The sequence below is a fragment of the Chelonoidis abingdonii genome, chromosome 7 (genome assembly GCF_003597395.2).
Source record: "Chelonoidis abingdonii isolate Lonesome George chromosome 7, CheloAbing_2.0, whole genome shotgun sequence".
In the NCBI taxonomy this organism is placed as follows: Eukaryota; Metazoa; Chordata; order Testudines; family Testudinidae; genus Chelonoidis; species Chelonoidis abingdonii.
This window is the reverse complement of record NC_133775.1, coordinates 60,389,412-60,404,589: the sequence shown is the minus strand read 5'-3', so window position 1 is coordinate 60,404,589 and position 15,178 is coordinate 60,389,412. Positions and strand designations below refer to the sequence as shown.

Here is a 15,178-nt window from a genome sequence, read left to right as displayed (position 1 = left end):
CTCTCTGCATTGTTCTTCCTTTCCCCTTTTCTCTCTTCTTGGGGGTCCCCCAGATTCCTGCTGCCCCAGGACAGGTACCTTCTCTAAGAGCAGAATTCCCTCTTAACTAGGGAGAGACTATAAATAGCAAGAATTATTTATATTTGTTTGGCTGTATCTCTGCCCAAGCCCTTTAACTAACATATGACTGAGCATTAAGGTAACGAATTAACAGTCTTGTTGGATGTCTCCCTAAAACTGGCTAAGCCTTCCTAGACTTTCCCAGAATGCACTGGATCTCAAGGGATGGATTCTCTGGGGCTGCTTCTGCTCCGGTTGTTTCGAGGCCTCTCCCAGGGCCCTGTCCTACACCAGTTCAGCACAATCCTACTCCTTCCTGCTGCACTGAGATATCTGCTGACTGTCTCCCATTCCCTCTCCCTGCAGAGCGTACATGAGTGTGAAGGAGCTGAAGGAGGCACTGCAGCTGAACAGCACACACTTCCTCAATGTCTACTTTGCCAGCTCGGTGCGGGAGGAACTGGCCGGTGCCGCCACCTGGCCATGGGATAAAGAGGCCCTCAGCCACTTGGGTAAGCCAGTCCCCTTATGTGACTCCCACGTGTCAGCTTCTCCCTCTGTGGCTGATGCACAGGGGGCAGCTGCCTGCTACAACTCTCATAGGGCATGGGGAGGCAGATGGGGCCAGCGATCTAATCCAAAGCCCAATGGAGTCAGTGGCAAGACTCCAATTGGATCAGACCCTGTAGCCTTCAGCATATGCAATAGATGCCTGTGCTTTGAAGCTAGGAGTTCTGCGTTCATCCCAACTAGGGCTGTTATATTTGAGAGGGCCAGCCCTTTGGGGTGGGGATGGAGCACAGGAAGAGCACTTCCTCAGGACAGGTGCTCCTCTCCAGGGGAGCTGTGATTGGGGGTTCATATGGAAAGGAACAAGGGAATCTTAACGTCAGGCCTGGCTGTGGCCACACCAAGAGAGTTGGCGCAGATGTGCCAGAGAGGTTCAGAGTAAGAAGGTAAGTGATATGGATCCATCCAAATTCATTGTCGTGAGCCCCAAGAGAAGCTTTGGGGAGAGGTTCAGAAAAGTTCCTTTTTCTCATTTTGAGAGCAGAGGGGCTACAATTCTGGCTGGGCGGGGGGGCAGGCAGGGCTGCCCTATGAGCTGTGCAGCTTCCAAGGGGAGTGCTTGTTCTCTCCCCCCCACAGCATGCTTCTGTCTAGCCCTACAGAGCCAGAACTCCCCTGCTGGGGTAGCACTCAAAGAGAGGCAGCAGGGGCTGCAGAAGTAGCAATGCTAGGTTCACAGATTAGCTGTGTGTACAATTCGCAGCCTTCCTTTTGTGATTTCAAGAGAACTAAAAAAGAGATGTGAACACTTCCAGAGCAGGCTCCTCTGGGCAAACATCAGTGCAGATGCCAGATCTAGTCACTTTTTTAGATCCTGATCCAACACCCAGCAAAGTCAATGGAAACATTCCCACTGCCTTCAGTAGGCTTGAGAACAGGCCCCTAAATCAGCCCCAATAAAAGGGGTGAGCTGCTCCCCTCATGGGGCACAGACAGCTGCTGTTCAAACAGAACTGATGTGGTTCATGTTTCCTTCTCTTCTGCATATCTTTTTCTTTTTTCTCTTTCTTCTCTTTCCCTCTTTTTTTCCCCTCCCTCCCCTCCCTCTCTCCGCTCTCAGACATTTCTGGCAGAGCCCTTTGCTCTTTGCAGTCAAAACATCTTACTGAGCAACACTTATGTAACTGGAAGTAATTGCTCCCGGCACCTGCATGCCAGACCTTGACCTTCAGCTTTCATAGTGTGGGATGTTCAAACCTTCAAATTCTAAACAGCCACCGGAGCGCTGTTTTAAAGTTATTATTATCAGTTTCCTTTCTTCAGCATGCTGAATGCTCACGTTGCTCTGGATTTTGGGGCTGGCTTCTCAGCTGCAGAGTGCTCCACTCGCTTGTTGAGGAAGGCAGATCTCCATGGAATCCATTTCTTTGGTTACCAAGAATCATTTTCAAGGCTCAGCCACTTGTGACTGACAGTTATTTTCCTACAACCAGTTCCTCGGTCATACTCCTTCTCTTCAACTCCCTCTGACTGTCCATGTGTGTCCCCTATCCCCTCCCTTCATCACCAGGCCTTTCCCGGCTCCTTTCCAGTGCATACCTCTGATTCTGTGTTCACTAAGAGGCGTGCAGAAGTCAGCAGGGTAGTCTGATGTTTCAAACCTTGCATTTACCTCTGGGATCATCCAGTCTCAAATCGTAAGCACAGCGAGGCACTTGCTGCAACATTTGAGTCAAGTGCTTCAACTAAAGGTGGTGGGATGGGGTGGGGGTTAGCTTGGCATTAGAGCCAGAGCTGGGAAGTTTGAATCTGGATCTGAACTTTGCCAAAAGTCAGGCATGGATTGAAGGCTTCGGTTTAAGCCCAGTCTCTTGTGAAGGAGGGTGACAGCTTTGCATTCAATCAATAGGTGTTTCCACCACACAGACAACACTTCACATATTGTAGCATGCATTCCTGTCTCAGTTCAGAAGAGGCCTAGGAACAAGCAGACAGTTCATTTGGACTTCAAAAAACAAAGCTTTTGACAAAGATCCAGATCTTCAAAGGTGCCTAATGCCCGTTGGTTTTAATGGGAGTTAGGCACCTAAATACCTTGAGAATCTGGATCAAAGTCCCTCACATGAGGCTATTAAAGAAAATAAGTAAACATGAAGTGAGAGGCAAAGTATTGTAATGGATCAGAAGCTGGTTAAGAGATACCAGAGGTGTAGCCGTGTTAGTCTGTATCCATAAAAACAATGAGGAGTCCGGTGGCACCTTAAAGACTAAAAGATTTATTTGGGCATAAGCTTTCAGGGGTTAAAAAAAACCACTTCTCCATGCTTCTGAAGAAGTGGGTTTTTTTACCCACAAAAGCTTATGCCCAAATAAATCTGTTAGCCTTTAAGGTGCTACTGGACTCCTCGTTGGTTAAGAGAGAGATAACTGAGTAGGGATAAATGGTCAACTTTTAACATGACAGAAGAGTGATTGTGTGGGATGACCAAAAGTTCTGGTGATATTTTATATATTTACTAATATTCTAGAAAAGGGGTAAGCAATGAAGGGTCAAAATTTGCAGATGACACAAAATTATATAACTCAGTCAAGAGTGGAGAAGACTGTGCATCTTCAGAGGGACATAACCAAGACAGTTGAGTGGATAACATTACAGCAGATGAAATTCACTTCTGACAAGTGCATGGTACTGCACATTGGAAGGGATACACTGAACTACTCAGACCTTCCACTCAGGAAGAAGCCCACAACAACTCAATAAAAACCTCTGCCCAATGCACAGCAGTGATTGAAACCGCAAACAAAAAGTTGGGGTGAATATAATTGATGAGATGGAGAACAATGCCAGTTTATCCTTTAGTGAGAAGCCCTCACCTGGAATATTATTGTGTTTAGTTCTGATCATACTGGGGGCGCTGGGACCAATACCACCCTTCAGAGTCTGTCCACTTTGCCACCTACTTCCCCTTGGAGGGAACCACGGACAGGAGGAGTACTAGGCTCTGGTTAGAGTGGTTACACCAGAACTAGCTAGACTACCATTGTCGTCGCTGGATGAAATGGTGGGTTTGACATACCCTTCCCCCCAGATGACTTCAAGCAGTTCCAAGACCTGCGCCATCTCAAATGAACTTCAGTTTCCACTAGAGGAAATCCAAGACTCCCAACACAAGCTCTTGGACATCGTCCACACCTCAGGGCCTACGAGAATAGCCCTCCCTGCCAATGAGACCATACTGGAACTGGCTAGGACAATGTGGCACAGCCCCGTCACCTGTGCTCCTACCCCCAAAGGGGGAGAGAGACACTGTTATGTGCCAGCTAAGGGCTCAGAATTTTTATGCTTGCAACCCAGCTCCCAGTTTCCTGGTAGTTCAGGTTGCTTCAGAAAGGTCCAAGTAGTGACATCTTGGATCTATACCCAAAGATAAAGAAGGGGAATGCTTAGACCTGCTGGGAGGAAGGTTTTCTCATCCTCTAGTTTACAGTTCAGGATAGCTAATTATCAAACACTTTTGGCTAAATATGATTTCCTGAACTATGCTAAATTCGATGAATTTGCCAGCAGCCTCTCACAGCAGGTTTATACTCATTTCCAAGCTCTTGCTGAGGAAGCTAAATTAATAGCCAGAACAGCCCTCCAATCTGCAGTCAATATGGGCAATACTTCCTCTAGAGCCATGGCTATGGCCATGGTTATAAGAGAGTTCTGGTTTCATACCTCAGGGTTCCCCAGGGAGGTCCAGAAGACCATCGAGGACCTCTCCTTCAATGAATCTCACCTCTTCAATAAGATGATGAATGAGTTCCTACACACCCTAAAGGACTCTAAGGCTACCCTTTGATCGCTGGGCATCTGCACACCTGCCTGTAGGAGGAAGGTTCATCACAAGTCAACTACACCATGGTATAGTTCTCAACACTATTACCATCAGAGACCCTACAGACTACCATGCAAAAAGCAAAAGGTTCAAAGGTCCTGCTTCCCCACTAGGCTTGACATCTCAGTCCCAACCCCTGACCAGAAGATATTTTTGACATGAACTTAAGAGCTGCGAACCACTGAACCTAACAGCTCTTGACCCCATTATTCCATTCAGTGGTCATCTAGCACTTTTTCAACACCTGGAATCCAATAACAATGGACAAGTGGATGCTGAATGTCATCCCCTATGGCTATATAATCACGTTTGTAATTCTACCTCCTCCTTTGGGGACCACTCTCACACCAGTATCCTCACTCAATAGGTGAGCTTCTTACTGAAGCAAGGAGCAATAGATAGTGTTCCTCCACAGTATCAAGGAACAGGTTTTTACTCAACCAACTTCCTAATACCTGAGAAGAAGGACAAGTGGAGACCAATCCGTGACCTCCATCATCTCCAATCGCTTCATTTGCAAACTCAAATTTCACATGGTCATGTTGGTAGCAATAATTCCATCGTTAGAAAAGGGCATATGATTCATGCCTCTTGATATGAAGGATACTTACTTTTATGTCAATATTCATCCTGGCCACAGATGTTTTCTCAGATTTATGGTGGCATGTGACCATTTCCAATACAGAGTACTACCCTTCAGGATAGCTACCATCCCTAGAGTCTTTACCAAGATATTTTCAATGGTGGCAGCTCACATCAGACGTTATGGCTTCATTGGTTTTCCGTACCTCAAAGACTGGCTCCTCACTTGCAGATCCTGCGAAAAGGCTTACACATTGACCTCTATAATGCTCCACCTCTTCTCCTCACTGGGAGTCAGTGTAAACATCAAAGAGTCTGTTCTCGCCCCCACACAGTCTTTGGACTTCATTGGGGCAACTTTGAACACTCTCACCACAAGGGTGTACTTGCCCACAGACAAGTTGTAGACTATGAACGAGACCATAGCTCGCATCATAAGCAAACCTTGGGTCACGGCCAAGGCATGTCTGTCTCTACTCAACCACATAGGTTTCTGCACTTAGATCACTCTGTTCACAAGACTCCATCTTCGTTGTCTTCAAGCATGACTACAGTTAGTATACTCACCAAGCCGTCATTCGGTGAACCTTCTGTTCACAGTTCCCGCCAAGATACTATCTTCCTTCCTATGTTGGACAAATCCTTCCCACGTATGCATGGGAGTCCACTTTATCCCCTCTTCTCCGGACAAAACTATAATTTCCAATGTGTCCCTAATAGACTGGGGAGCCCATATGGACAAACGCATGACACAAGGAATGTGGACATCTCAAGAGTCCAGAATGCATATTGATGTCCTGAAACTTTGAGCAGTATGAAAGGCATGCAAGTTCCTTCTTCCATTTATCCACTGTCACCATGTCCTGATAATGTCAAACAACACTATGATGATATTCTACATCAACAAGCAAAGGGGAGGAAAGTCTGCCTCCCTGTGCGCAGAAGCAGTCAACTTCTGCAACCAGTGCATCAGATCACCCTATCTGCAGCCTATCTTCTGGGGAAGAAGAATGTGTTTGCAGACTCCCTCCAGCAGATGCTTTGGAATCAACAACGAGTGAGAACTCCACAACAGGGTGCTACATAACTTTTCACGCAATGGGAAATCCCAACCAGAGATCTGTTCACTTCTCAAACCAACAGCAAGTGTGCCACATATTGCTCCAGAGGAGCTCTAGGTTATCACTCCCAGGGCAATGCTCTCCTTCTCTCCTGGTCAGACCAGCTCAGCTATGCTACCATTCTTGTCACGGGTGCTGCACAAGATCCAACAAGAGAAGGTGACTGTCATTCTCATCACCCCATTCTGGCCCAAACAGTTTGGTTCCCCAGCCTCTTGCACACATGTTGTCTCACCTGCCGATTTCCACCCTGACCTTTCCAGAGCCCAATCCATGACTGCTTCACCTCAGGGCATGGTATTTGGATGGGCATCATCCCTAGAACGTTCATGCTCCTCAATCATGCAGGATATCCTTTCTGTTAGCAGAAAGGTCTCTACTAGAAAATTTACCTGGCTAAATGGAAACACTTCTGCACTTGGACACAGCTAAGAGGCTTTACGTTAGAAGCCGCAGACATTCCCTTCATTTTAGACTATAATCTGTCTTCAAAGACATTGGGTCTTTCCCTCAACTCCCTGCGAGTCCACCTAGCAGCGATCAGTGCATTCTGTCTTCCTACTGAGGGCTACTCCAGATTTGCACATCCCCTAACCAACTGCGTATGGAAAGGCCTCATAAGAATCTTTCCACTTCCTCAAAAGATCCCGCCCCCATGGGACCAGTTCTTGTTCTCTCAGCACTAACAAGTCTCCCTCTTTGAGCCTTTAGCTACTTGCTCCATGGCCTTTCTCTCCATGAAGGTTGCCTTCCTTGTAGCCATCGCTTCAGCAAAAAGGGTTGGTGAACTTGGAACAAGGGCGGCAGACCCTCCATTCACTGTGTTCCACAAAGATAAAGTTTCCTTACATTTATATCCCAAAGTAGTTTAGGAGATTCACAGTAATCAATCCATTCACTTACTTGTATTCTTCCTGAAACCACACACATCTGTGGAACGTAGATTCCACTCCCTCGATATGCGACGAGCTTTGGCTTTTTCCCTACAGAGAACAAGACCAACCAGGAAGTCCCCAAGATGGTTTATCGCGATAGCAGAGAAAGTCAGTGGGCACACTACCTCCTCTCAGAGAATTTCTAAATGGCTACCCAGCTGCATTCTACTCTACTATCAGCTCTCAAACCTCCCGCTTCCTACAGGGGTACAAACTCAGTCCACTAGAGGGCAAGCAACGACCAGGTTGTCTCTTCATGACGTAAACCCCCTAGACATCTGTAAAGCAGTCACATGGAGTTCCATCCACACATTTTCAAAACATTACGCCCTGGTGCAGGACTCAACTGCTGATGCCTCCTTTGGAATGGCAGTGCTCTGCTCAACCCTACCATCCTCATCCTCACACCCTCATCTTGCTTAGGTACTGCTTGTCCGTCACCCACAGTGGAATACAATAGGGACCATCACTCAAAGAAGAAGAGGAGGTTACTTACCTGTAACTGGAAGTTCTTCGAGATGCATGATCCCACTGTATATTCCACTACCCACTCTTCTTCCTCTCTGCTTTGGATTTCTTCTTGATTCATGGCAGAGAAGGAACTGAAGAGTTGGTTGGTCTGCCTGACCCTTTATCACCTCCATCAAAAGGACATGGTGAGCCAGGACACATGCATGGACCAGCAGACGCCGTTTTCAAAATTCTTTGACTCCAGGTGCATAGCACGCATGGCTAATGCACAGTGGAATATAATAGGGACCACCCATCTCAAAGAACCTCCAGTTACAAATAAGTTACCTCCTTTTAGTCCAGGACATCACTACAGGGCAGAGTAAACTTGTTTGAGTGCCTTAGCGTAGCATGTTTCCTATAAGTGTAAACTTAACTTTGAATTTCCTGGGTTTATAATGTTTGGTTTTGAGATAATTACAGCATCCCATAATTTCTTTTTCCTTTATTTATTTTTTTACTCTCAAGTTACTGTTAGTTACTTTAAACTGTACATCCATCCAGAAGGCAACAAATTTAAAACTAATGAAAATAAATACTTTTTATATTTACATAATTAATCATTGGAACTCACAGCCACAAGCTATAGAGGCCGAAAGCTAATCACAGAATGATTCAAGAGGGGGTCAGAGGTTTCTGTGGCTAGTAAGGCTATCCACAGTTATTCAGCATGCCTGCCTCAAGACAGAAGCCAGTTGATTAAGGCCCTAGGATTTGGAAGAAGTTTCCTTTTGAGCATGTTAGTGCAGTAATGATCCATTGTGGAACCTTGACATCTGTCTCTAAACCAGGCCTGGGTGAGGAGGGAGTGTTACATGGGTGGCACTCCACTGGCTGAGAGTAGTAAAGTCCCTGGGTCTATAAGTTCTAGGGAGAGTAGAGAAGGAGCAGCTGGCTCCCTCCCTCCACCTCCTGCTGTGGGTTTTGTCTGGGTCTTTGCTCTGGCCCTTCTCGCCCCCTCACCCAATCTGAGAGCAGCCCCTTTCCTCCAAATGCAGAGCGCTTAGCTCCAGAGCCCGGGGGTGGGCACAAGAAAAGTGGCAGGAGACTCCCCACCACCTGCCAGCAGCCTGCAGACCTTGTCCCTCTCACACCTCTAGGCCCCAGACCAGCCCACACCCCAGCACTACCTCCATCCCCTGGCCCAGCCCCCACCTCAGCTGCGCCAACCTGTCCCTATCATCCCCAACGCCCAGCTAAACTGTACCACCCTTGCCCAGCACTCCCAGCCCCCACCCCACAAGCCCAACCCGCATCCCAGCTGTACCATCTTCTCTCAGCATCCCCAGTCCCCATCCCACCAGCCCATCCCCCACCCCAGCTGTACCATCTTCCCTCAGCACCCCCAGTCCAACTCCCACTCTAGCTGTACCACTGCCCCTATCATTCCTCACCCCACCAGCTCATTCCCCACTCCAGCTGTACCATCTTCCCTCAGCACTCCCAGTCCAACTCCTCCTGTCTGAACCACTCCCCATCATACCTCACCCCGCCATCCCATCCCCAACCCCAGCTGTACCACCCTCGCCCAGCACCCTCAATCCCCAACTCACCAGCCCACCCCTGACCCCAGCTGTACTACCCTGCCTGGTGCTCCAAGCCCCCACCCCACTAGCCCATCCGCTACCCTAGCTGAACAACCCTCCCCCGGCATCCCCAGCCACCACCCCAGCTTCCCTGGCTCAATGCCCCCCACAAACTACCTGCCTGCTGTTTGGATATGTACCATACAAAATGTGCCATACAAAATGTGCCAAAACCCGCGTCTCATGACCCAAGTCCCACAATCCTTTGCACCTTTGATTGGGTGGGTTGCAGTTTGATTTTTTTGACCATCGTACGAGTCACAGACCGATGACGGTTGGGAACCAGAGCTCTACAGCATCTGTCACTGATCACAGTGAGAGGAAGGAAACTGGCCTTGGGCTAAAGACCTCTGAGGGAAGCCCAGGTGCTGCAGAAGTGGTGTTGGTGACTCAGGTCTGTCTTCCCTTGGAGTCAGTGCAGCAAAACTCCAGCACGGTGGTTGGAGGCACTGGCCTCCTGGAGGTGCGAATTGTTGGATGCTGCGTAACAATGGAGTTCTGGAGCACTGGGGACCTCCTTGTGCTTTTCCTCAGGAGTCAGGATGTGAGTGAGCATCTGTGGCAAACCCCAACTTGATGGGTCATGCTCTTCCCTGAAATCCCCTCCGCAGTCTTCAGGCGGAGGTTATTCTTCATGCCCGCTCCCTCCCCAAATACAGGGCCATTTTGTTTCTCTGGGATTCTGGCTGGAGACAGCAGGCTCTCCTTTCCCTCTCTTCCTCCCAGGAGGGGGAGGTGGATCCAGGGAGACAAAAGGAGGAAGAAAGGGGACTCCCAACTGGGCAGACCTCGGTGAGTTCCCTGGCTCAGCACTGGTAACTGGATGGCCTTATATCAGGGCACAGGGCCTTTGGGAGGTCACTAGTCCACCCAGATTAGAATACGGGCTACTGTCGATGCAAAGGCCTTTGTTACAGTTATTGACTGGACACCTCTAGCTTGCTGAGCAATCTTAAGGCTCAGACCTTAGTGAGTTAATTGTCTCAGCACCCATAGCTAGCAGGTCTGGTCTCCCAGGACAGGCTGCCATAGGTCACTGGCTCAGCTTCTCCAGCTTGCTAGGGTAAATTTGAGGCACAGCATTGTGGAACATTGCTGGGCTTATGTCAAGGCACAGGCCTGGGGGAAATCATTGGAACAACACCTCTATTTTGCTAGTCTGACGTGAAAGCACAGGCCTCTGGGACATCACTGGCACCTCTATCTTTTGGGGCTTCTGTGTGAGGCCCCTGGCTTGCTGGGATGATGCAAAGGCACAAGACTCTGGGACATTAGGGTTAGCTTGCTCATCTCATGTCATGGGCTCTTGTGAGCTCACTCGCTGGCCTGATACGAGGATTTCATTTAAAGCCAGTTGAAATCTGTGCCAACAGGACTGCATAAGATGGAGGTGAAGGAGGGGAGAAGGGAGAGACAGCAGTGAAAGAAGGGAGTAGGGGGAAGGCCGGGATGGGGAGTGGTTCTGCTGCAGTAGATGTCTGTCATTCCAGCAGCAGCAGATTTGGAACCATTTTCTCCCACTTTCAGGGGCACGGCATTGGGAGACCCCACCTGGGTCTCGAACAGTCAGCATGCTGGAATTTATCTCACCAAGGGGAAGGAGGGAAGGTGGGGAGAGTTCTGGAAATAGTGCAGCATTCTCCTTTATTTCAGCTCCATCCATCCATCCATCCATCCATCCGCTTTAACAAAAATTGGCTTTCCTTTTGCTGGTGGTGGCGAGCTCAGGCCTGGGGTCTTGGCAAACGATCTCTGCAGCAACTCTCTCTCCTTATGAGAATAATTCTTTATTCCTTTCCCGAGGAAGGGGTTTCAGATTTCAGCGCAAGGGTGGGAATATTAGATTACAGGGCCTCTGGTGCCCTGAGCAATCAGACCCGAAGGGATCAGTTTGTCATTCCTCATAGTTAGCACCATGGGATCAGTGCAGGGCTTTCATATCGCATTCATTTCTTTCTGAGCATTGTTTTCTTTCTGCACGTGTGTCCCACCCTCACCCTTTCCAGCTCTCAGGCAGGGAACCTCCTGCCTCACTCAGACTGGGGTTTGGCTGGAAAGAGGCTTTTTTCTCTTGCGCTTTTGTTCGGAATGAAATGCGAAGAAGTTTTGTGTTGGTTTGCTGGCATCTCCATCGACCGAGCACCCTCTCTTACCCACTCCCTCATGTGAAAACAGGTCTCTTCTCTGGGCAGCTCCCGGGACATCTCTGGGACATAGAGAGTGGTGGAAGCTGCATGCTGGGTGCAATTGGATCAGAAAATGGGAGGAAGGGGTCAAATGGTGTAACTTGCATCAAACTGGTGCAGAGCAAGGCTCCAATTCATACCTGGGTTAGTGCAAAGTTGACCAGAGCTATTGAGCTTTCAGGGCCATGTCTCTCTCTAGTCCACTTTTACAAGATACCTGCAGGGCCAACAAGAAATGCATCAGTCCAGCCCCCTCGCTGGCCCACCCCCAGCATGCCCTCTCTGCTGGAGGCTCTGGCAGGGGAAGAGAGGTGCAGAGGCAGCGGGATGTGGGGAGGGGAGGGTGTTTTCTGCTCTGGGAGTATTCACCGGGGGGCCATGCAGTCACTTTGTGGCCCCTTTTCACCAACACAAAGGAGCTGCAGGGTGACTGTGAATTCAGCTGCTGGCGTGCAGAACAAGTGTAATTTACACACCAGTGGGCACACTGGGGGAACAGTAGGAAAAACAGCTGCCAGGAGCGATGGAGCTGCAGAACCACGCCAAGCCTGCACAGTGCTTTGAAAGTGCCAAGTGCTGCATGGGGGCTGTCACTCGGTTACTGATGATTGTTATTTTTTGAATTCTCTCGTGGGGCCGCACACTGCTCTCTATTGCATTTGTGTCAGTTCCGAGCCGCTCTGGCAAGTCATTCTGAATTCAGACTGGCGAAGCAGAGAGCAAATTCCAACCCTCTAAACCAAATCCTGCACTTCCTAAGCCACCCTCTTGCACCCCTGTTGGGAGATCACTGGCGGATAGCTCAGTCAGTTGCCTGCACTGGTGCCCTGCAGTTCCTCCTGTGACCTGCCTGGGACCTCCTGAGGGCGGTAATACTTTGGTCTGATTCTAGTTGCTGGGCTGGATGTGGGGCTAGCTGGCTGGAGTTGCTGGCCTGTGAGATACAGGCGGTCCGACTGGCTGATCTAGTGGCCCTCTCTGGCTTTAAACTCTGCAACTCTAAGGACTGCTTAGGGGATAAATGGGGCAGAATCTAGCCCTGTGCATCTGGTTCCAGTCATACCCTGGTATACATCGGGCATAGCTCCACTGAAGTAGTTAGAGTCTCCTGGGTGTAAATCTGGACACACTGAGGTCAGAGTCATGCCCTCCCTCAGAAGGAATGCCTGCACTTCCTAGGGCAGAGGCAAACATGAGCAGCACTGGTACTGCAGCTGGCAAACCGGTGTTGCAATAGCACAGGCAGAACCAGGAGGTAGAATAGCAGATTGGTCCATCGGCAATAGAGTTCAAGCTTGCCCCAGGGTATGTCTGCCCTGTAATCATGGGATGGAACTGGAGCATGTGTAGGCATATCCAAGTGTAGCTAGCTTGGGTTCTGGAGTAGTGAGGCCACGGAGGCATGGGGTTTAGCGTGGGCTAGCCCTGGGAATAATTACCCAGCATTCCTGGGAGGCTTGTACTGCCTGTGCTGATGGGCAGGCTGCTACCGCTTCACTGCTATGAGTAGCTGAGCTAGCTAGAGTAAAGCTGTCTCCAGTCTGTCTACAGGCTCTGCAGCAGGGCCGGTGCAAGGAAGTTTCGCACCCTAGGCGAAACTTCCACCTTGCACCCCCCACCCAGCTAACCCCCCCTCCATGGCAGCTAACTCAGCCCCTGACCCGGGAGCCCCTCCCCCCCCCGCAGCAGCTACCCCTCCACTGCGACAGCTAACCTTTCTCCCCCCGTCCCCCCACGGCAACTAAACCCACCCAGGGAGACTTCCTCTCCCCCCTTGCCACGGCAGCTAACTCTGCCTGGGGAGACTTTCCCCCTCTCCCTCCCCCCCGCCACAGCAGCTAACCCTGCCTGGGTAGCCCGCCCCAGCTCACCTCGGCTCTGCCTCCTCCACTGAGCAGGCCAGCGCTGCTCTAATTCTCCTCCCCACCCAGGCTTGCGGCGCTGATTGGAGGAGACTTAGAGCTGGGCTGCGTGCTCAGCGGAGGAGGTAGAGTGGAGGTGAGCTGGGGCAGGGAGCTGTTCCCCTGTGTGCCCCCTCCCATTACTGCTGTAGCCCTCCCCACGCACCCCCCCACCCAGCTCACCTCCACTCCACCTCCTCGCCTGAGGGCACTTTTAGGCGCCCCCAACCACTAGGCGCCCTAGGCGGCCGCCTAGTTTGCCTAAATGGTTGCACCGGCCCTGCTCTGCAGTCACACTTGCCATGCAGTATGGACAGACACTCAGACATCATTGCTGGCCCTAAGAATGTGTTTGGGTTTTGGCTTTTCCCCTCTCTTTTTTTTCTTAACCCCTTTTCTAGTAGCAAAATGAAAAAAAATGGAAACAAGGAAAAAGCAGGAAGGGGCGGAGGGAGGAAAAACTTCTTTAGTTTTGTACATTTTTTGATTGAAAACCTTGAAAATGTCAAAAGAAACCAAGGTTTCAGAGTAGCAGCCGTGTTAGTCTGTATCTGCAAAAAGAACAGGGGTACTTGTGGCACCTTAGAGACTAACACATTTATTTCAACATAAGCTTTCACGGGCTAAAACCCACTTCACCGGATGCATAGACTGGAACATACAGCAGGAAGATATTTATACATACAGAGAACATGAAAAGGTGGAAGTAGCCATACCAACTGTAAGAGTCCAATCAGTTGAGATGAGCTATCATCAGCAGGAGAAAAAAAAACCAAAAACCTTTGAAGTGATAATCGAGATGATCCACAGAAGGTGAGAGGAGAACATAACATGGGGAAATAGATTCAATTAGTGTAATGACCCAACCATTCCCAGTCTCTGTTTAAACCTAAGTTAATTGTATCTAATTTGCATATTAATTCAACTTCAGCAGTCTGTCTTTGGAGTCTGTTTTTGAAGTTTTTTTATTGCAAAATTGCCACCTTCAGGTCTGTCACTGAGTGGTTAGAGAGGTTGAAGTGTTCTCCCACTGGTTTTTCAATGTTATGAATCCTGATGTCAGATTTGTGTCCATTTATTCTTTTGCATAGAGACTGTCCACTTTGGCCAATGTACATGACAAGAGGGACATTGCTGGCACATGATGGCATATATTACATTGGTAGATGTGCAGGTGAACGAGCCTCTGATAGTGTGGCTGATGTGATTAGGTCCTATAATGGTGTCACTTGAATAGATATGTGGACAGAGTTGGCATTGGGCTTTGTTGCAAGGATAGATTCCTGGGTTAGTGTTTATGTTGTATGGTGTGCGGTTGCTGGTGAGTGTTTGCTTCAGGTTGAGAGGCTGTCTGTAAGAAAACAAGATTTTCTGCAAAAGTTTTCACTGGGGCCAGGGAGGCAGTTTTCCATTCCCAGTGGGAAATTTGGAACCAGTGCTAGTATAGCCCTGGAACTGCAAAAGAGGAGAGAGGGTGCTGAGGGTCAAGGTTGCCGTGCGTTGGAACAGGGCGCGGGGAATGCTCACATGCTTGTAATGCTTAGCTCGGACCAGTGCTGTTTGCCGTGTGACTTTTGTAAGCATTAAACCCACATATAGTTTTAAGAAAGAAGCAAACACCTTCGTCAAAGCAGGAGATGGCGTTGGGGGCTTGACTTTGGAGCCATTCCTATCTGAGTGAGTGACTCAGGTGTCTCCACGGGTGGCTTAGTAAGCAACAAGGAACCAGTTGGGGGGGTCTCAGTTCTGTGTCTAGTCAGCAGATGTCTGTGTTGCCCCCAAAAACCCCATCTAATTTCCACCTTTGTTGGCAGTCTCAGCAGAGAGATCAGGGATTGCCTGAGCGTGGAGCAACTGGGCCATCTCTCTAGGGCCCCTTGTTGGGATAGAGCAGCGAAGCCTGTGT

At 49.3% G+C, this 15,178-nt stretch overlaps 1 protein-coding gene across 1 annotated transcript in view; it reads left to right on the top strand.

Moving 5' to 3' along the window:
• PAPPA2 (pappalysin 2) overlaps nt 1-15,178 on the top strand; it is a 184,458-nt gene that overhangs the window by 56,880 nt on the left and 112,400 nt on the right. Inside the window, exon 3 of the mRNA XM_032804788.2 lies at nt 427-572. Coding sequence (XP_032660679.2) covers nt 427-572 — 146 coding nt within the window. The remainder of the gene's footprint in view (nt 1-426; nt 573-15,178) is intronic.